This window comes from Rissa tridactyla, chromosome 10 (genome assembly GCF_028500815.1).
Source record: "Rissa tridactyla isolate bRisTri1 chromosome 10, bRisTri1.patW.cur.20221130, whole genome shotgun sequence".
In the NCBI taxonomy this organism is placed as follows: domain Eukaryota; kingdom Metazoa; phylum Chordata; class Aves; order Charadriiformes; family Laridae; genus Rissa; species Rissa tridactyla.
The window spans coordinates 20,289,647-20,307,334 of record NC_071475.1 but is presented as its reverse complement, the minus strand read 5'-3'; the positions used below and the strand labels follow the sequence as shown (position 1 = coordinate 20,307,334).

Sequence of the window (17,688 nt, the reverse complement as noted above, 5' to 3'; positions counted from 1 at the left end):
TTAATGACAACCCTTTCTTTAACTTATACAAATTCTGAATGGCGAGAAGAAATGTTACATCATCTCACACAGTAACAGAAATCTCAACTAATTCCCACTTCCAGATTATTCTGGCCTGGTTTGCTGATGTACACAGTACCCACAGGCTTTTTTTTTTTTTTCTTTTAAACATATATGTATACACGCACTTGTCAGGAAATAAGATTTTGAAAAAACAGGACATTCACTGCTGCTACTAGTACAAGGAAAGACTCACCAGTGAAAAAGATCAATACAACTTTAAAATTACAAATAAAGCTTGTGACACCTGCTCACCTCCTTTTAAGAGCAAGTATATTTGGTATATTCCAAACAAGAAACAAAAAACAACTAACAGGCTACTGGAGCATCCCCTTTCAACATTAAAAACCACAAAGATGAAAAACTTTTGAAGGACCCATCATTACTGCCAGCTCATTTAGCGAAACACTAAAACTCATCAAATAGGTTTTATACAACAAAATGGCAAACATCTCGTTCATGCAGAAGACTCATATACTAAAATCAGCAATGTGCAATTAAAATCATAGAATCATTCCACAAGTCCTGACACTTGACTTCTACTCAAGAAATGCAAGCCCTAGAGTTACTCTATGACTATTCTTCATTAAACCCCTGAATTGTAACAGCAGCATAACAATTTGCAGTAACACCACCTTGTTTAACTGCCAGATTAACTAGTCCCAGATTCATAACCAAGCACTATAAATACAAAGCAGAACTTCTTTGCCGTATCCAAAGGAGTTAAGCAGAAGAGACTGAGATGCATTTGTCCACATGTGAATTTATGTATGCGCCTTACTAGAAAATATTTTGCTTCAACTGCTTTTTTCAGAGTTGTTTACATTGGATGAGCTACAATGTCATGCACAGATATGTAACACTTTATATGCTTACTCATCTTGCACTAGTCAGGAACACAGATTACACCTAAAAAGCATTTTCTGCCCTACAGCTGTCATGTTGCTACGTCCAAGTTTGTCCCAAAACTCCAAGTCTCCAGGACTTGTTTACAGATCTGAAGATAAAATACTTAGTCTTCCATTCTGCTCCAAGAAAAAGCCAACCTTTAAAAAAAAAACCAATCACCAGAATAATTAAATATATTCAAATTACATAATCTTCTATTTAGAGAGCAAAGCCAAAAGGAATCGTGTATCACAAAGTGCACACAATCACAATGCAAGGCAAACGCAGAATGCTAAAGCTGGCCAGAAGCCAACTCTCCTCAAAATGTAACACTTCTACAGGTAACAGGGTTTGTTCTGGTAGTGTGCTGTTTAAAACGCTTTCAGAGCTACGCTCCACCGCTGCATGCATCCATAAATAGCCTTTTTGCTGTTACGACAGGTAAGAAGAGAAGCATGTCTGTCTGGGGCAACTCTGAATGGAATTTTTGACAACAGTTTCTAAAAAGCAAACTCTTGGTGCTTCATCAGCTACAGCCCACAGGAACACCTACTGCCATCCATCACTACGCTTCTGAGCAATTTTACTAATCTGATTACGCAGGGAAAAACACATTCAATAACCTGACCAGCGTTTCAACAGTAACAGAGCGTCATGCCCAGGAGATTTTTTTCTTGTGTTTCACTATCCTAATCCAAAAAACTATATGCATGCCAAAGCAATCTACGGAGGTATTATCGACTTCAACGCTGTGGTGGGTAACTGTGAAAAGTCACTTCCTGGCTTTCTTTGCGACTTCGTCGTACTTTGTCAATTTTTTAAAAACAATTACTATGCAACAATCTCTTTGTACTTTAAAAAATAGGAAAAAAAGGTGGTGGTATTCAGTGTTTTGTTTTCTTAAATGAATGGTAATAGAATAGACTACCTTTTTACTTAAACTTGTGGTCTAATTCTCCTCCGCTATATTAAAAATGGAGACAGGCACTGTTTTCCCTTCTTCCAGTTCACTGGGTTCTTCCCTGTTCTTGTAAAAGCTCTAAACATCGTTGTCTTGGACTACTACAGAAGCACGGGATACATTTTTTAAATCCTGCCACTATAAGCAGATCAAAAACTTACTTGAATCACACTTTAGTTTCACCAGACCTTTTTTCAAGTAAAATAGTAACAGAAAGGCCATCAAATAACTTGTACGCACACTGTGGTCATGGGTTTTACCTTCCTCTGATCTACTTTAGAAAGATCTCTTTTATCCCTTGTTAAATGATGCATTCTGCATGCATCTTCCCAATTTAAAGCAAAACACCCTTCCTATACATTGACTTTACATTCATCCTTGTTTCTTTTTCCTACAGTTAAGCACCTCCCCCAGCTCTCAGTATAGCCATAATGCCTTTTATATTTTTTTCCTCATCGGAACAGTCTGCCACTGAATCTTACAAAGCCATGGCTCAGAAGCTGCCGTAACTCAAGGCATTCCCTCTATCTCTCAGGTAACACACCCTAAAGACTACTCACAAGCTTGAGGAAATGGCAGAATTTAAACCTCCCAATCGTTGTGCTCCCTTTTTTTCCCCTTGGAGCACTGTGTTGACACTTCACTTTCACCCTCCACCTTTGATTCTTGATCATTTTTTACCCTTGTTAAATCTAAGGTAACTTGCTTCAGTTCCTTCTCGAGCAGAAAAACCTTCTGCCACAGTCCAAGAAACTGGTAGACTGTGTCCCACCATGTTCTTTTTGCAAGAGACAGGACACTAAAATCGCTCGCTGACAAAGGCTATTCTGTGAAAATTTCCCATCTCTGTCCAAGTTTCATGGCTTTTAGCTACTGCATGGGTAGTCAACAGCAGACTTTTATCATAACGCCAGTGCTGTGCTGCTCCTCTTCTGTCCCACCTAACAAGTCAATAAAACTGTAATTTCTTCCTCAGCATCAGCACGCCCTCCTACATTGATACACAACATTAATGCTTCCCCCGTTGCCACAGCTATCCTTACAGAAAGCCACACCTTCTACACACTGCAGCCTTACAATCTGTCCCACTTAAAGGCTTTGATATCAGCAGTCACACGATCTTAGTAACGTAAGACAACCTCAAATTTCCTCCTGTTGCCAAAACTCCTGAAACACAGGCACATTTCAAAGCATCCCCTTATTCTTACTCCTATCAGTCACTGGTTTTTCTTTCACTGGTTTCCTGTTTCTCCTCAGACTGGTTTTTATTAGCTTACCTGGGGGACTTTATCAACAGCACCCGTTGAATCTTACCTTATTCTGGTTTGGGGGGGACTTCAAAAACCGCAGCACCACGCAGCGCTGAAGAAAGATAGGAAAGAATACGATTTCATTAGCATTTAAGTGTATCACAATTTCTGAGTAGCACAATTGTCTGATTCCCCAATCTACCTCACCTGAGAAATTAAGAGGTGGGAACAAAGCAAAATAGCCATTTTAGATGGTTATTTCACTTAACTTGAAAGCAAATACATCAACGTCTGTTACCAGATGTGCCATCGGTTGGATAAAAACAATTGGGCACCACAGCTGGTAGAGGCAAACAGCTGTTTTCTGGACTTACCTCTTAGTCACTCAGTGTCTCCATCTGAACCTTTCCTAGACACACCAAAAAGGACTACATTCCATTCTATATCTACCAAAAAAGTATTAACACTCTGACTCCCTGACAAAGATAATGCAGACAAAATGTCATAGTTACACTTCAGGTTTATGGAATCTAAGCTTTTTCCCTACCAAATGACTTGCCATTAAAAAAACTCCCATAGCACAACAGCACCAGGTATATTCCATATTTCAGGGCTGAAAGCTGCCTCTGGACAGTGCTGAGTGGGAGAGCACTGCAGTTATCTTTAATTACTAACATGTAGAGCAAGAGCAGGAGGAAAAAAGCAAAACAGATGACAATGTGTAATCCAAAATACTAAGAAAACAAGATCCAGATTCAGATGCTGCTAGTGAAACCCAGAAACAGCCCCTTCAATATCTAAAAAGTCTCAAGCCAGTATAAATCTCATAGTTCACCTACATCTGGAAAACACTCCCAGGTAAAAGGGCCGTTCGCTGAATTTTGATTCAACTTGTCCTGCAAGATCTTAACAGCACGAGTGTTACAACAACAACCACCTAGATAAACTGAACGCTAATTATAATGATAGAATTTGATGAGACTGCTAAGTGACAACTCTTTCTCCCAGTATGACCTACACGTGGATAACAGAGCTCAGGTCTGATGAGCCTGTATGCTCTGTGTATGCAGTGTGTTATTTTTAGGGTGTTTCAACTGTTTGGATCCCTTGCTTTAAATATTCACAAACAAGTGGATCGGTGATTAAGAGATCTGATCATCAATTCAGTAACTTGATTCTGTAGTATTTCAAGGGTATTGTAGATGTTTATCTATTAATCAGTTCCCAGCCAACAAGCTCCCAACAACTGCTCTGGAAAATCCAATTGCTCTCACAGGACTCACTACAATATTTGTTCATTAACAAATAATTTCAGAAGAGGCATGCCAGGATAAAATGACCAAAACTATATATGGCAAAAGCAGAACACACTGCTTCTCTAAAGATGTCACAAGGAAACAGAGCAAAGTTCAAACAAAACTTTTCAGTCACAGATGCACTTCAAACAGTCAACCCACACTGTGCCTTAGGAAGGCTATTAGATGATCAGAGTAAAAAACAAACACACATAAAAACCACACACCAAAAATACACCTTTTTTATTCTTCAGGCAGAAGGTTTCATCTGATCTATCCCTTTACGCAGTTCAACACACGGTAACACAAATATACTGCCACAGTACAAAGGTTAACCCATCGGATGTCAAAGATGCCACCTGCTTCAGAATTATTGTCACTGAAAATACTGGTCACATTTTTCATGCTATTGCATTACTGATTCACTTGACTGATTCTTTACTTGGAAATATTGTAGGTGGTTGTTACCGTGAGGTTTTTTTTGTCAGTTATCTTAAATGCCTTAGATTTTTTTATATTTACAGATTGAACATCAAAGATGCAACACGCTTATCTGCATGCAAATGAATGGCCCAAATCCAGAAGAGAACAGATTTCTTTGAGAATCAGATCAGCTAGATCCTAATGCTCCTGAAATTTCATTCTCTACATGCGCCTGTCTAAGCCCTTCCACTGCTGAACACCACTTCCATCAATGCACTATCACCATCAAAGTGTTTAGTTAATTGGAAAACAGTGCCATACAAAAAGATGAAAAAAAACCCCAGGCTGTAAAATCAAGCAGAGAAAAAAAAGAAACAATGCACGGACGTAAGCAGATGTAACACATGAAACATTAAGAGGCTTCACATCTTTTGAAGAAGCAAGACAAGCTAGAAAAACAGTCAATTGAAAGGAATTCTGATTACAGTTTGGTTTTTTTAAGTCAGCGGCTCTTTCTCTGCAAGTATGTTCAAAAGGCAAAAAAAAAAAAAGAAAAAACCAACAACAACAAAAAAATCAAACACTACTGCTCTTACTTTCCAAATAAAGAATTTAAGTGCAACTCTCACATGAGTACTGCAGTTTGGTAACAGATAACAAACATCCAGGACCATACTAGGGCTACACAAAAACCATTTCCAATTTTTACAGAAAACTCAAAACAAATTCTAGCAACAAGGATACCGAAACTCTCTCTCTCAAAACACATTCACAGCCACTCGACCACCGAGATGACGCAACGGGGAGCCTACGTTCTGGAGAAGCACTATCTCAAGCCCCAGCATTTTGAGACTCCAGTCTTAAGCTTAAGGTCCCACCAAGGAAGGCAAACATTTCTTTAGCACCCTTATCATGAAACAATTGTTTGGGTTAAATCATAGCTTAGAGTTAATGGGTGCCAATAAGGAGAAAAGTGGGAGAGGGGCAAAAACGTACTCAAAGAAGTCACTGGCATCACAGAAACACACCGATGCCTACACACAACTCCTGCCTTAATGTACCTTGGGAAAAAATAGTTTGCTGGTCTTAATCCCCAAGAAGGTTATCTGCAAGAATTTTTTCTTCTCCAAAACAGTCACTACAGCTATTATTTTAATCTTACCTAGTGAAATCCAAAAAGAAAGTAATCCTTGCTAGTTAGGCCAAAATATGACTGGGCATCAATCCAGGTACTTTGGATTAGGCAGCAGCATTATGAAACCAGGATAAAAGCTTACATTTTTTTCTTTACAGCTTAGTGTTTGATGTTAGCCTTTTATTTTTCCTAAATGTCTTCTAAACTTCATTGTCGTAAGATAAAGCTACCATGCAGGCCTCCTGAACTGGAGCATCTTCACAAGTTAAACACACTTGGGGCAAATCTATAATTTTGATATTCCCCTTTAGAGAAAAACCTCATATGTATCAATGAGGGTTTTTTCAGGTTTCTGTCTCTTGCTACATTATTAGCAAAATCTGCTTAAGAGCCGGTGCCAGTGAAAAAAATAGGAAAATTTGTATAAAAAAAAAAAGCTCAAAAGCTAGTAAAATTATTTAGAAGTACAGAAAGGTACACTTCAGCTTCTGTTTTTCCAAATAAGCAGGTTCATGCCCTTTGTTATTACTCTATCATTATTCTGAACAGTATAAATTAAGTGGCTTTGTCCAGAGGCAAAGTGTTACTTTAACATCTAGTTCTGCAACTGCCCAGTATAACTAGAAAAGAGTCTTACCTAGTTTATTACCAACTTGCATTCACATATGTATGATCTACTGGTAGAAACCAAGGCACTCTGGGAAGCAACTTTTTAAGTCCCAAAAGGAAATCCACCCCTCTTCCTACTCCCCTCATCTCCCTCACTCCACAACATCTCATAAATTATGGTATCTGAAAACTCACTGGTATTTTTGTAAGCACTGTACGCAATTTTACATCACAAAGCTACTCACCTGTCTACTATGTTGTCAATACATTTATTTTGAAAAGGCACGTGATAAACAAGCAGAACAAGAAAACCCACATTTGTTTTAAAGTTGTCCATAGAAATGTCATGAGCTTCCAATCATACACAACATGAGGGAAAACACTCTCAAAGACTGGTAACAAATCTTTCCCTACAAATATTACTGTACTATTTGTTGCCACCAACTATACACACCACCACCAACTACCGACTAGGGAGATGAAGATATGAAGTCGACTATTTTTAGACAGAATGGTGCCTGAAAAGGCTCTTGAATTTCTTTATACAGTAAAAACTGGTTGTTTAATTCATTGTCTTTTGATGAAGCTAAAGAGCTATCGACAACTTAGTGAACACAGCTTTAAGTATGCCAAACCTTCTACTACCATTGGAGTTATTCAACCCAACCTAATTGTAGTGGATTTATGACAGTGTACAGCAATGGCACCTACAAAAAGTGCATTCTATCTAGTTTTCAATTAAAGGGAGGGAGAGGAGTTAAATTACAACAAACTGCTACTCAAGCCCTACTTGAACGTAGTGATATGCAAATACTAATTAATGACAGTTTCAGTAGTACTAAATATGAACTACGGAACTATATTGCTGGTATCAAGCTATTTTTGCAGTAGCACATTGGAGCTGCATGCAGTATACGCCAACTAAAAAAATTATTCTGACATTTTTTATTCCAAATTTACCTTCCACAACCCCTCCAATTCCAACTCTAGCTTGAGGGATTTAAGCAGAACACAACGGTTTTCTATTCAGAAAATGCAACTTCTCTGAAGAAGGCAAATGTACAAAGAGGTGTCATCTTGATATCTCATAAAAGACAGCTGCACAGAGGAGAGTTCCTTCTGAGAACTAATAAAACTCAGTAAAAACATGCCCACCACACTGCCCAGGCACTTCAATCAAAGCTTACCTTTACGATACTCAACACAAGACATTTTTAAAGTTCTCCTCATCCACAGTGTCAGTGTGCTGTGCAAGGTGAAGAGATGTGGGAGAAGAAAACAAGCTAAGCACTGGAAAATTTTGCAGCTTTTGAATGAAGTACACATAGTAATATTGTATACAAGTGTTGTTTTCCAACACAGTTTTGTTCTGTATAAGCTGGATAAGATCACACAAAACAAAGTGAGGAAAGCTACATTTCCTGCCAGTGTAGAGGAAGTTTAGCAATTGCTCACACAAAGTGCAAGGAAGCATTCAAAAAATCAGAACAATACTCTTTTATTTAGCATAGAAGTCCTTTAAGAACAATCTTTTTATTTCTTTACATGGATAAAGAGTTTCTGGCATAGCACCTGGCTTGACACCTTTATTTGGAAGCAAACATCACCACGACACTTGCTTTCTTTAGCATAGAGCTCATGGCTTGCATCAGACTTCAGGTACTCAATTCCACCTTTTTTTTCCTGTTTGCTTATGATCTGGATTCCCATGATAGTTAAGCACTAACTCAGGTTTCACTTCATAGCTTAGCTTTGTATAACCTTGCAATATGCAGATGGTACCAATTCCAGGGGAATTTTATGATTGCAGTAGCCATGAGTGAGAAAGAAATGTTTGCCCTTCAGCTAAGCCACCCAATCACAGTACCTGAAATGACATCAAGCAATACACCCACGGGTGCTAGGTGGAAGCGCGTACCAGACGGAGAACAGAATGAATAAACCTATTGATGCCCAGCCCTCAGCATACATTACTACAGTCTGCGTAACATGGTAGATGTCCCTGACATCCTAGCTGTTAAAAACAAACAAGAAAAAAAAACTGGTCCTTAACAATGAACCGTGTATCAAATACTTCATCCATCTGTCAAATAGGTGAGTTAAACCAACAAGAACATTAAGACACGTACCAAGCCTCCTTCCTTTAAACTGTTCTAAACCTCAGCCTATCGGCAACATATACTTCCCAGCATTACGCTGCCTCGTCAGCTTCTGATATGTTGGGGAAACAAGGCGTTTCAGGAAAATATTAATAGGGAGGGGAGGAAATAAAAAGTCAAAATAGTAAGAGGGATTGGAATGAAGTTACGTAATAAAATGGAGAGTCAGAACAAGTTAATAATTCCAAGCATCCTGAACGTCTCAGCTAGAAGACACCTAAGCAAGTCTTGGGCAACTCTGTGCAATCGAATGCAGTGTCTCTTTCCTCCTGAACAAAACCAGGTCAGAACATGGTTATTGCATATCTCAGAAATAGTACACTGAGGCAAAGAAAAGACCCACTGAAAGGCTGGGAAGGAGGAAAGAACCAAAGGAGTGACTGAAACAGGCTATTAGACTGAGCACTCCTATATAGTTTATGGGTCAGACAAATTAATTCCACCAAAGCAACCAACCCAGTACTGCCATCGACTGAGGGAAGACATATGGACACGTGCAGCACAGAAAAGGCAAAGAGTAGTCTTATGAACTCCACCATCACTGCATTTACCACAGTTAGGAAAATTAAAAAAAAAAGTTTTTAAGTTAACAACTTGGTTTCATCAACTGCAAAAAGAAACTCATTTGAGTTTGAGCTAGCACAGAACCAAAACAGAAAAAACAAGACCCATTTTTAATCAAGGCTAGCTACCTCCTGAGCTTGTCTGAAAAACTGGGATTCGTTTTACGTCTTCACTGCATTCAGCACCCTCAAAAGTCACTCAAGAAAAAAAAAAAAAACCACCACAAGCATAAAGCAGAGTTTGAATTTACAAAAAAAGTTACCAGAAAACAAGTCTGCTCCAACACCCTATTATTAGCAAAATAAGGCAACACCTCTGAAAAAAAGTATTCTGGGGGGAGAAGAAGAGAGTGCTGGTACTGCTGCTACAGTGGAAGTATCACTGTTGCATTACGCTGGAGTGATAGACCTAAGATTTGCAGTATTTCCGTCTCCCATCTGCTTCCACACACATACTATTTTTCTCACCTGCATCTACAGAAACCTAAGGCACTAAAATGGTAAGAAAAGTTTTAATTGCTGCCTTTCTGTTCTTTCTCCTCTCTACGTTCAGCCCTGCTACCCAGTGCCACCTTCCCTTTCACTTTATGAAAAACACTACTTGAACTGCTCTGCCTTCAGAGCATCCTTTCAGTGCAGAAACCTGGTAAAGCCAAGGAAAAAGTAAATTTAACTACACTAGTGCAATATGGAATTGAAATCCCAATATAGAAGAGAATTAAAATTCTATATAGTTGTTGACTCAAGCTGTTGACTTTTGGGGGGGTCAAAAAAAGCTTTGCAGCTAATCCACAGAACTGGAAGTGCTTCCAACTTTTAATTCTTCATTTATAGTAAAAGCTTTGTAGATTGTACTCAAGTAGAGTTAGTCCAATTAGTTATGACATCTACAATCGCAATTATACCAGTTTAGCTAAAGAACCAAATACAAATACAAAACCGTCTTCTTTTTTCTCCAGTGACCATAGACACGTATTTAAATACCAGTTACCCAAGGTTAACACAAGGAAAACATGCAGTTTCATACAGGTGCCACAAAGGATCCAGAATTCCAACTCAAACTGGTGATTGCCTCTTGTTCCTAAAAACTTAATCGTTGTTTACAGCGAGGCAGACATCTCTTCCTTTCTTTTCTGCTGATGACATCACCCTGATAATATACTTGGCTTTCCAACTGGCTTTTATAGCTGCTTGCTTCAATAAATTTGGGCAGAAGCTCCTCTACTTGCTTACAATAAATAAATAAATATTTTTTTTAATTTAAAACCAATTAAAGCTAGGAAATAACAAACAAAGCAATATATTATGTTTGGTCATCAATCTGTTTCTTGTCCTTTTTATAAGTAGGCAAAGGGTGTGCAGGTGTGGGAGTTTTGCTAGACAGTGTTTAGATACGCATACCCCCAAAAGAACAAAAGGCTGGAGAAACCAAGTGAAAGAAATCCACTACAAACTAGCAAAAAAAGCAGAAGTTTGAATGGCCCTTAATCCCCATAAAAGTTCATGCTGGAATCTTGGTCCAACTCATTCACCTGTTAAGTTTTGCTTCCTCCAGAAAATTCTACAGAACCAGACGCAAAACCCCTCCCTATATTTCATCACACAGCCTTGGTGAATCTTTTGGATACATCCAGAGCATGAAATCCAACAGAAATTAGAATTAGCATAGGTTTGGGATTTAAAGAATCTCCTCAAGGATACAAAAATGTATAAATTCAAGTCTTACCAAAAGCATGTCTTTCCCATTAGTATTTATTGAATTTTATTTTGACAAGTTGCACCTTACCTTCTCTGATAATTTCTTACTGTGAAAGAACCAAGACACTATAACTTGGCCATATTTTAAATCCGAGAAATATTCAGAGAGGCCATTATTAGTAAGCTATTGTATTTATATACACAAGGAAGAACAACTGGTTTTCCTAGAAACTAGGTTTCTCCCCTACCTGAAGACCCTTTAATACAGGAATCAGCAGCCTGTTCTGTATTCCCTTGAAATCAAGGCATTCATAGATGTTAATTCACTATTCCACAGACATTAAGAAAAAAAAAACCAAAAACCAAACAGAACCCGAATGAACAAAATCTGCTTTATAGTCAGGGATCTGGAATTTTTCAGGAACGACCTGGAAGTTTTGGGAGCAATAGTTTACTTATACGAATTTCAATAGGACAAAACAGATTCAGCCAACTCCACATAGAAAAACAATGGAGGAAAGAGGACACAGGTTTTTGAACTTGTACAAAATTATATCATCAGAAAAAGTGCCTTAAGAAGATTCTCTCAACAAGACAGCAATTAACAATCAAGCATTGCTCCCTTTCTGCCAAACAAGACCAAGTAGGAAAGCTGCAGGTAGCTAGTAATTCTGCCTATAAACTTTTCACTCCTTCAGCAAAAAACTCTGTGTCTAAACATACTTTGAGAGAGGACCATTAATAAGATTGTAAGTTTATTACGACAAAATTTTCCAGTAAGAAAAATCTGTCATTATTCTTAAAAACAAAACAACCAACCACAGGAAAACTATTTCATATTGCAAAAGCACTACTAGGAACAGTTATCTAGCCTGACTTGAAATAAAACGGCCCCTCATAAGTATAATAATTTTATTTCAAAAACCAAAACCATCTCCCCCATATGCAGAAAGTGTCTTTCTGCACACACTTTGCAGCCATCATAATGCAGCTGTCAACAGAAGCAGCTACAGATACAGCCAAATCAACGACTACCGTTAAAACACAAGATACCCCTCCCTCCTAGCAACCTCTGCTCTCTGCAGTCCCCTACAAAGCCAGAACAAGGATCAGGAAGGATGCACAAGAAAGCAGCACTGTGACATGCTCCATCTTTACCCATAACTCTCAAAGCAGGGGGGGACCAAACAGAAAAAAAAAAAAACTTCACAGAGAAGAGCCAGATATTATTGACCTACTACAGGCACCAACTTTGGGAATCTTCTGAGAGTCTGATTATCTGACTGGACTCCCTCACCCAGACTCCTTAGCTCTGCTTCATTTACCTTCTCCATCTACCCTCCCCCCCTTTTCTATTTCTTAAGTTCACATATGCTCTGGAGATGGTTTATGTATTTACTAATTAAGTCCCATACTAAACCCCAAGGTTATCTCTTACACCTGCAAGTGCTCCAAGACAAGAATTAGATTACTACTAACAATCGAGGCATCTGAAGATACAAACCACAACCTTTTGCAAGCACAAACCAAGTTTCCTCTAGACCATCTCATCAAGTAAAAAAACAAGCTGGGAAAAAAAAACTCTCCATTTTTCTTGTACCACCTCCCACTAGTCACCCTGAAATGCAAGCTTAATGTTCAAACATATTTTAAAACAAAGCATTTGGTTACCGTAATATCCCAACATGCGAAAAATAAAAATAAGTAGAAATCAACTGCTGTGATGCACAGCAGGAACGGACATACTTTATCTCATAAAGCAAAAACCAGAGATTGCAAGTAGATGTTTCAACAGTAAAAGGAAATACAAGTCGTTGTTTCTAGAGTTGCTTATGCTACTTTCTACAAATATTTCCTGATGCCTTTTGAAACGGAGCGTTAAGTGTCTCTGTAAGGCCAAACAACTGATTAAAATGCAGAACTACAAATGAGGATTTCCAGCTCACTTCTGAAAAATTAGGTATCTCCACCGCAGAAAGAACTAATAGCTTACAAGAAGATAACTGTTCTAGAGCAGTTCCTCTGAACGCGCTCTACTGTAGAGAGGAGGAGGGAAGGCATGGTTCTAGAGGGAAGGCATGGTTCTAGAGGGAAGGCATGGTTCTAGAGGGAAGGCATGGTTCTAGAGGGAAGGCATGGTTCTAGAGGGAAGGCATGGTTCTAGAGCAGTTCCTCTGAACCCTCTCTACTGTAGGGAGGAGGACGGAAGGCATGGCTTAGACCTCTTTTTAAATCATAAGCCAAATTTGATGCCGAAGGAGGAACAGTGCAATAAAAATGCAGGGAGTAAGAAGCATCCTTTCTAAACTGCCTGGCTGCCTGTGACAGTGCTTGGTTTGGGTTTTGTAGAGCTGTACCTGTACTGCAGCACCTTATGCATCTCTGAGACAGACAGACCATTCACTGTATGGTGTGATGGGTGGCAAGTAAGTTATTTGAAAAGGATACTATGATTCAATCAAATATTCAAAATTGCAACCAATGGACAAGGATCACACAGACACTGCCTGAATGAATTTGCAGTTTCTGTGTACTTCAGACTGATCTTTCTGGATGTCTCAAGCAGTGTCTTCAGGAACCAAATGACGTTGCCAGTTGCATTTCTCACTGAAATCAATGAGGTAGAAAAGCTGTCTTTGTTTGTTATCTAGTAGAAGCATTTCAGCAGGCTGCAAGACTATACAAAGGCTTTTTGACCATAATTTTGTTTCAATTTGGATTAATCACAGCTGCAATCAAAAACAACAGGAAAAATTTTATCAACAGAGAAATTTGTACCATAATATTGTACGCCTTCCAGAATTTTAGATTCATTAGAACTGAAACTTTAAAAACCCATGAAAGCAGAAGTTTGAGTATGCAGCAAGCAAGCAAGCAGGTAAGTAGGCAGCTCCAGAGATAACAATGGTGACTAGAAATGCTCGGCAAGCATTCCATCTTTATTCATCAGATCACTTTCTAAATGCTGGAGAACTAATTAAAGTAACTCTGTAAAACTATCACTGTAAGAAGAGCCGTGATGACTAGAGCATGCCCTGCCTAAGTCCTCTCTTCTTAACTGCATGAATACGGAACAGAGATGCACTTGCAGTGATTTCAGCCACTCATTTCAGTGCGCTGTTCCACAGGCTGCAGGAGCGCAGGCACACGGGGAGACTCTTGCCACTATTGCAATCTGCAGGATTAATAACCAGTAAGAGGAAAGAGCACATCAAGCAGTACTTTACAACACTCCAACTGAAACAACAGAGCATGTTACACAGAATGCTCACATCCGACTGTCAGACAAACCTTTGTCTATGTGCCACCATTCAAAGGCACAGGAAAAAACGCTTGCATGTTGCCTGCATCTAGGGCTTATCAGCTCATCACTAGCAGAGCTATTTGTTGGGCATGTGACTTTTCTATGACCAAGTTTTTAATTTTGGTACTGTGCTAATTCTGGATTAACAGTGCATTACATTCACGTCTTAAAGGCAAAGATACAGGGAATGGAGGAAACCAAAGAAATAAGCATAGCCTTAAACACACGAGAGCACCGTGAACTGACAATGCACACCTTCTTCCTCTGACTCTTCACCCTTAACCCAGCCACACTGCACAGAACCAAGAATGAGAGCGTCCATCCAGGCTGCCTGCGCACCCCAGCCCAAACACCCTGTGCTTCATATATGAACTCGCACAGTACCTGTTATCAGTGCTTCAAAGAGCGGTCCAGAGGGCAGGAGCTGAAACAAAACTCCCTGGATCCTACTTCATAAAGGGCAAAGCGGCCCATGTCCTCTTCTCCAGAAGGACGGGGATTAATATTTTTGTTGCTATTTGTTTTTTAAAACTTTCAGATCTTCCAGAAGAAGCAAGGAAGAGAGGTTCGGACCTACAGAGGTAGGGACCAGCTTCCTCCCCACATTCCAAAATACCACTACACATCAAAAGGGAAAACATGGAAACAATGAGCACATACACGCGGTTCCACCCTGGCCTGTCACTTAAAACCCTGGCACTTTTGTCTGAACACCCATTCATGGATCCCTCGCCACAATCAAATTGCTGTCCCCCCCACTCGCGTTTATACACAAAAACCACGAACTGAAGGGATACAGAGTGAAGCAAGGGCAGTAAAATGAAATTCGCTTAGTTATGCTGCTGTTCTGTTCACACAAACCTGAGAATGACTGACATCAGATCACAAGAACGATGATTAATCATGCAAGTATGTCCTGTTTGTAAGAGGCACAAAGTAACAATTAGCATCTAAACAATATTTTACATGCTCCAATTTTACAAGTTTGACATCAGCAGACACAAAGCTCTAAGACGCAAGCTTTGCTCGTTCAAAGCTGTCTATAAAGGAAAAACCATATCTATTTTGCTTTTACTCTATATTAAAGTTTTAGCATCTTGTTAAAAAGAGAACTGACGCACTCAGCAACTATTCTGAATCTCTGGCAGACTTCCTCACTTTCCGTGTGTTTAAAGATATCACAATTATATTGTTACCAATCCATTACATATTATGATCCCTATAATGCAGTGACAGAGTATTTTTTAAACTGTCTTTTTCAAAGCTAACATTTAGACAGGAAACAAAATCATGCATTTTTCTCTTGTATCAAAAATATATTTTAAAAAATATTTTATATAAAGAAAGAAGAAACGAGAGCCACAGAAGCGCCCCTCCTAAAGTCTGGAGAGCACCTTAACATTTCCAGCATTTTCTCAGACTTGCTATTTGTTAACATTTTTTACATCTAGTTTGTACTTACAATCCAGAAAAGAAACGTCAAAAGAATCCAGTATTTTCAGTCATTCATTTAGACATTATTAGAAAATAAAAATACGGTTTTCACGATTCAGCTCTTGCTGTAGATTTTTTTTTTCCCACATAAAGCCTACATTTTATCATTTTGGCTTTACGAGTTTTAGATCTGTGAAGCATCAAGAACATTCTGTGGCAAATCCATACTAGAACTTAAACTGAAATCCAAATAAATGTATAAGACAATAGCCACAAGTACTCTTTAGAAGAAGAATAAGCTCCTTCAGGGGACAGGTACATTTAAAATACAGATCCCAGCGTACTAAGTAAATAATATACGTACAAACAGGGCAAAAACACAGTGACAGCAGTCAAATAAGCACATCACGTGCTTTTTAAACTGACATGGGATCTGCTTGACTGGATTTACATTCATTTAATCGTTACTGCTCACCAAAGTACTGAATCTATTTTACCTTTTTTTTTTCCTTAATTTAAAACAAAACAAAACAAATCCAACCAAAAAAAAAACAACCCAAAGGTCAGATCGAAGCAGGGAGGTGAAATGACCAGCCTGTTCACGGAGTCTATGGCCACGCCAGGATCCGACATTGTGTTCTGGAGTTCAGCACTGCACCAAGTGTTCAAACTCCCGTATCGAGAGAGACATAGCGACAAAAGGAAAAATGTTTCTTCTCCAAATTTCCTTTTGCTGTCACAGATACACACGCATTACGACAGAAACGGGAAATTTTTAGTGCTTTTCCTCACACCTCCCGTCCCCAGACGACAGCTGTCTACTCATCAGCTGCCTTCCCTCCCACTACTCCCGCGCCCGAACCCGCACCAGCCGTGAGGGAGAACCGCGGAGACCGCCCGCCCATCTCTCCCCGGGGACGGGCACGACTACCCGGCCGGCTGGAAGGGAACGTGACTTCGGGAGGGAGAGCGGCGGGCCCGGGCGGCCGCTCCCGCCGCGGGCGAGGCCCCAGCACCTGGGAAGCCCCGCCGGGGCCGGCCCGGCCCGGTCCACCTGGGACCCCACTCCCGCTGGCCCGGCCTGAGGAGGCCCCGGCCCTGAGTGAGCGCACGGGCGGGCGGCGCCCCCTCACGCGGGCCCGGCGGGGCGGGGGAGGGGCACCCGCGCGCCGCCGGCCGTTCCCCCCCGCCCCATCTCCACCTGGCAGTGGGAGACGACGAGGCTCTGGTTGCCTTCCCCGTGGTACTTCCATTCATTCTCATCCATCTTCTCCACTTCCATGCCCTGCCCGGCCCGGCCCGCCGCTGCCGCCGCACCCTGTGGGGACGGTGCCTGCCGCCGGCCCCCGCCGCTATCACGCCTCCGCCATCGCGGCTGCGCGCGCGACGGGCCCCACCGCAGGAAGTCCCGCCCTCCGCCCGCAGGGGCGGCGCCGCCGCGCGCGCGCCCGGCCGCCATCTTAGAGGCGGGCAGCGCCGCCCGCCGCCATCATTGAGCGGGGCAGGAGGTGAGTGGGGAAAGTGCCTTGTCCTGCCAGGCTAGTGTTAAGGTTACAGAAATTTTTTTTATATATATATTATAAATAAATAAAAGAGCTGCAACTTTCACGTTTTCTCCTGCAGTTACTGTGTCTCCGAATAACTTTGTGCTTCAATAGCCCAGGTCTTCAGAATACCTGATAGAGATGTTAAAGCATAACTATGGAAAGATAGGTAATGTTCTTAAAAAAAGATTATTAAAACATTAAGCTGTTTTCCTCACCGTTATAGTTTCACACACATACATGAATATGCAACATACATAATGTGCAGTAAATTTAAGACAGCTTCTCTAAATACCCAAATTCCCTATCACAAATAGAGGATTAAATTTATAGAGCCCTCAACCCGGTCAATTTTATCACTACGA

The 17,688-nt window shown here is 40.3% G+C and overlaps 1 protein-coding gene across 7 annotated transcripts in view; it reads right to left on the bottom strand.

Annotated features, from left to right (window-relative positions):
- IPPK (inositol-pentakisphosphate 2-kinase) overlaps nt 1-17,161 on the bottom strand; it is a 33,964-nt gene extending 16,803 nt beyond the window's left edge. For 2 of the 7 annotated variants that reach the window (XR_008468643.1, XM_054215845.1), the window contains exons 1-2: nt 16,981-17,161; nt 3,224-3,271 (exon numbers count right to left, since the gene is read on the bottom strand). Coding sequence is in view for 1 of the 7 variants with exons in the window: in XM_054215845.1 (XP_054071820.1) it covers nt 3,224-3,271; nt 16,981-17,061 (129 nt within the window). In the remaining 6 variants the exon portion in view is untranslated. Of the gene's footprint in view, nt 1-3,223; nt 3,272-7,808; nt 14,694-14,729; nt 14,800-15,206; nt 16,636-16,980 lie in introns of those variants that run through there. The other 5 variants (XM_054215848.1, XM_054215849.1, XM_054215846.1 and 2 more) reach the window with 5 other exon arrangements.
- Nucleotides 17,162-17,688: the final 527 nt, after the last annotated feature.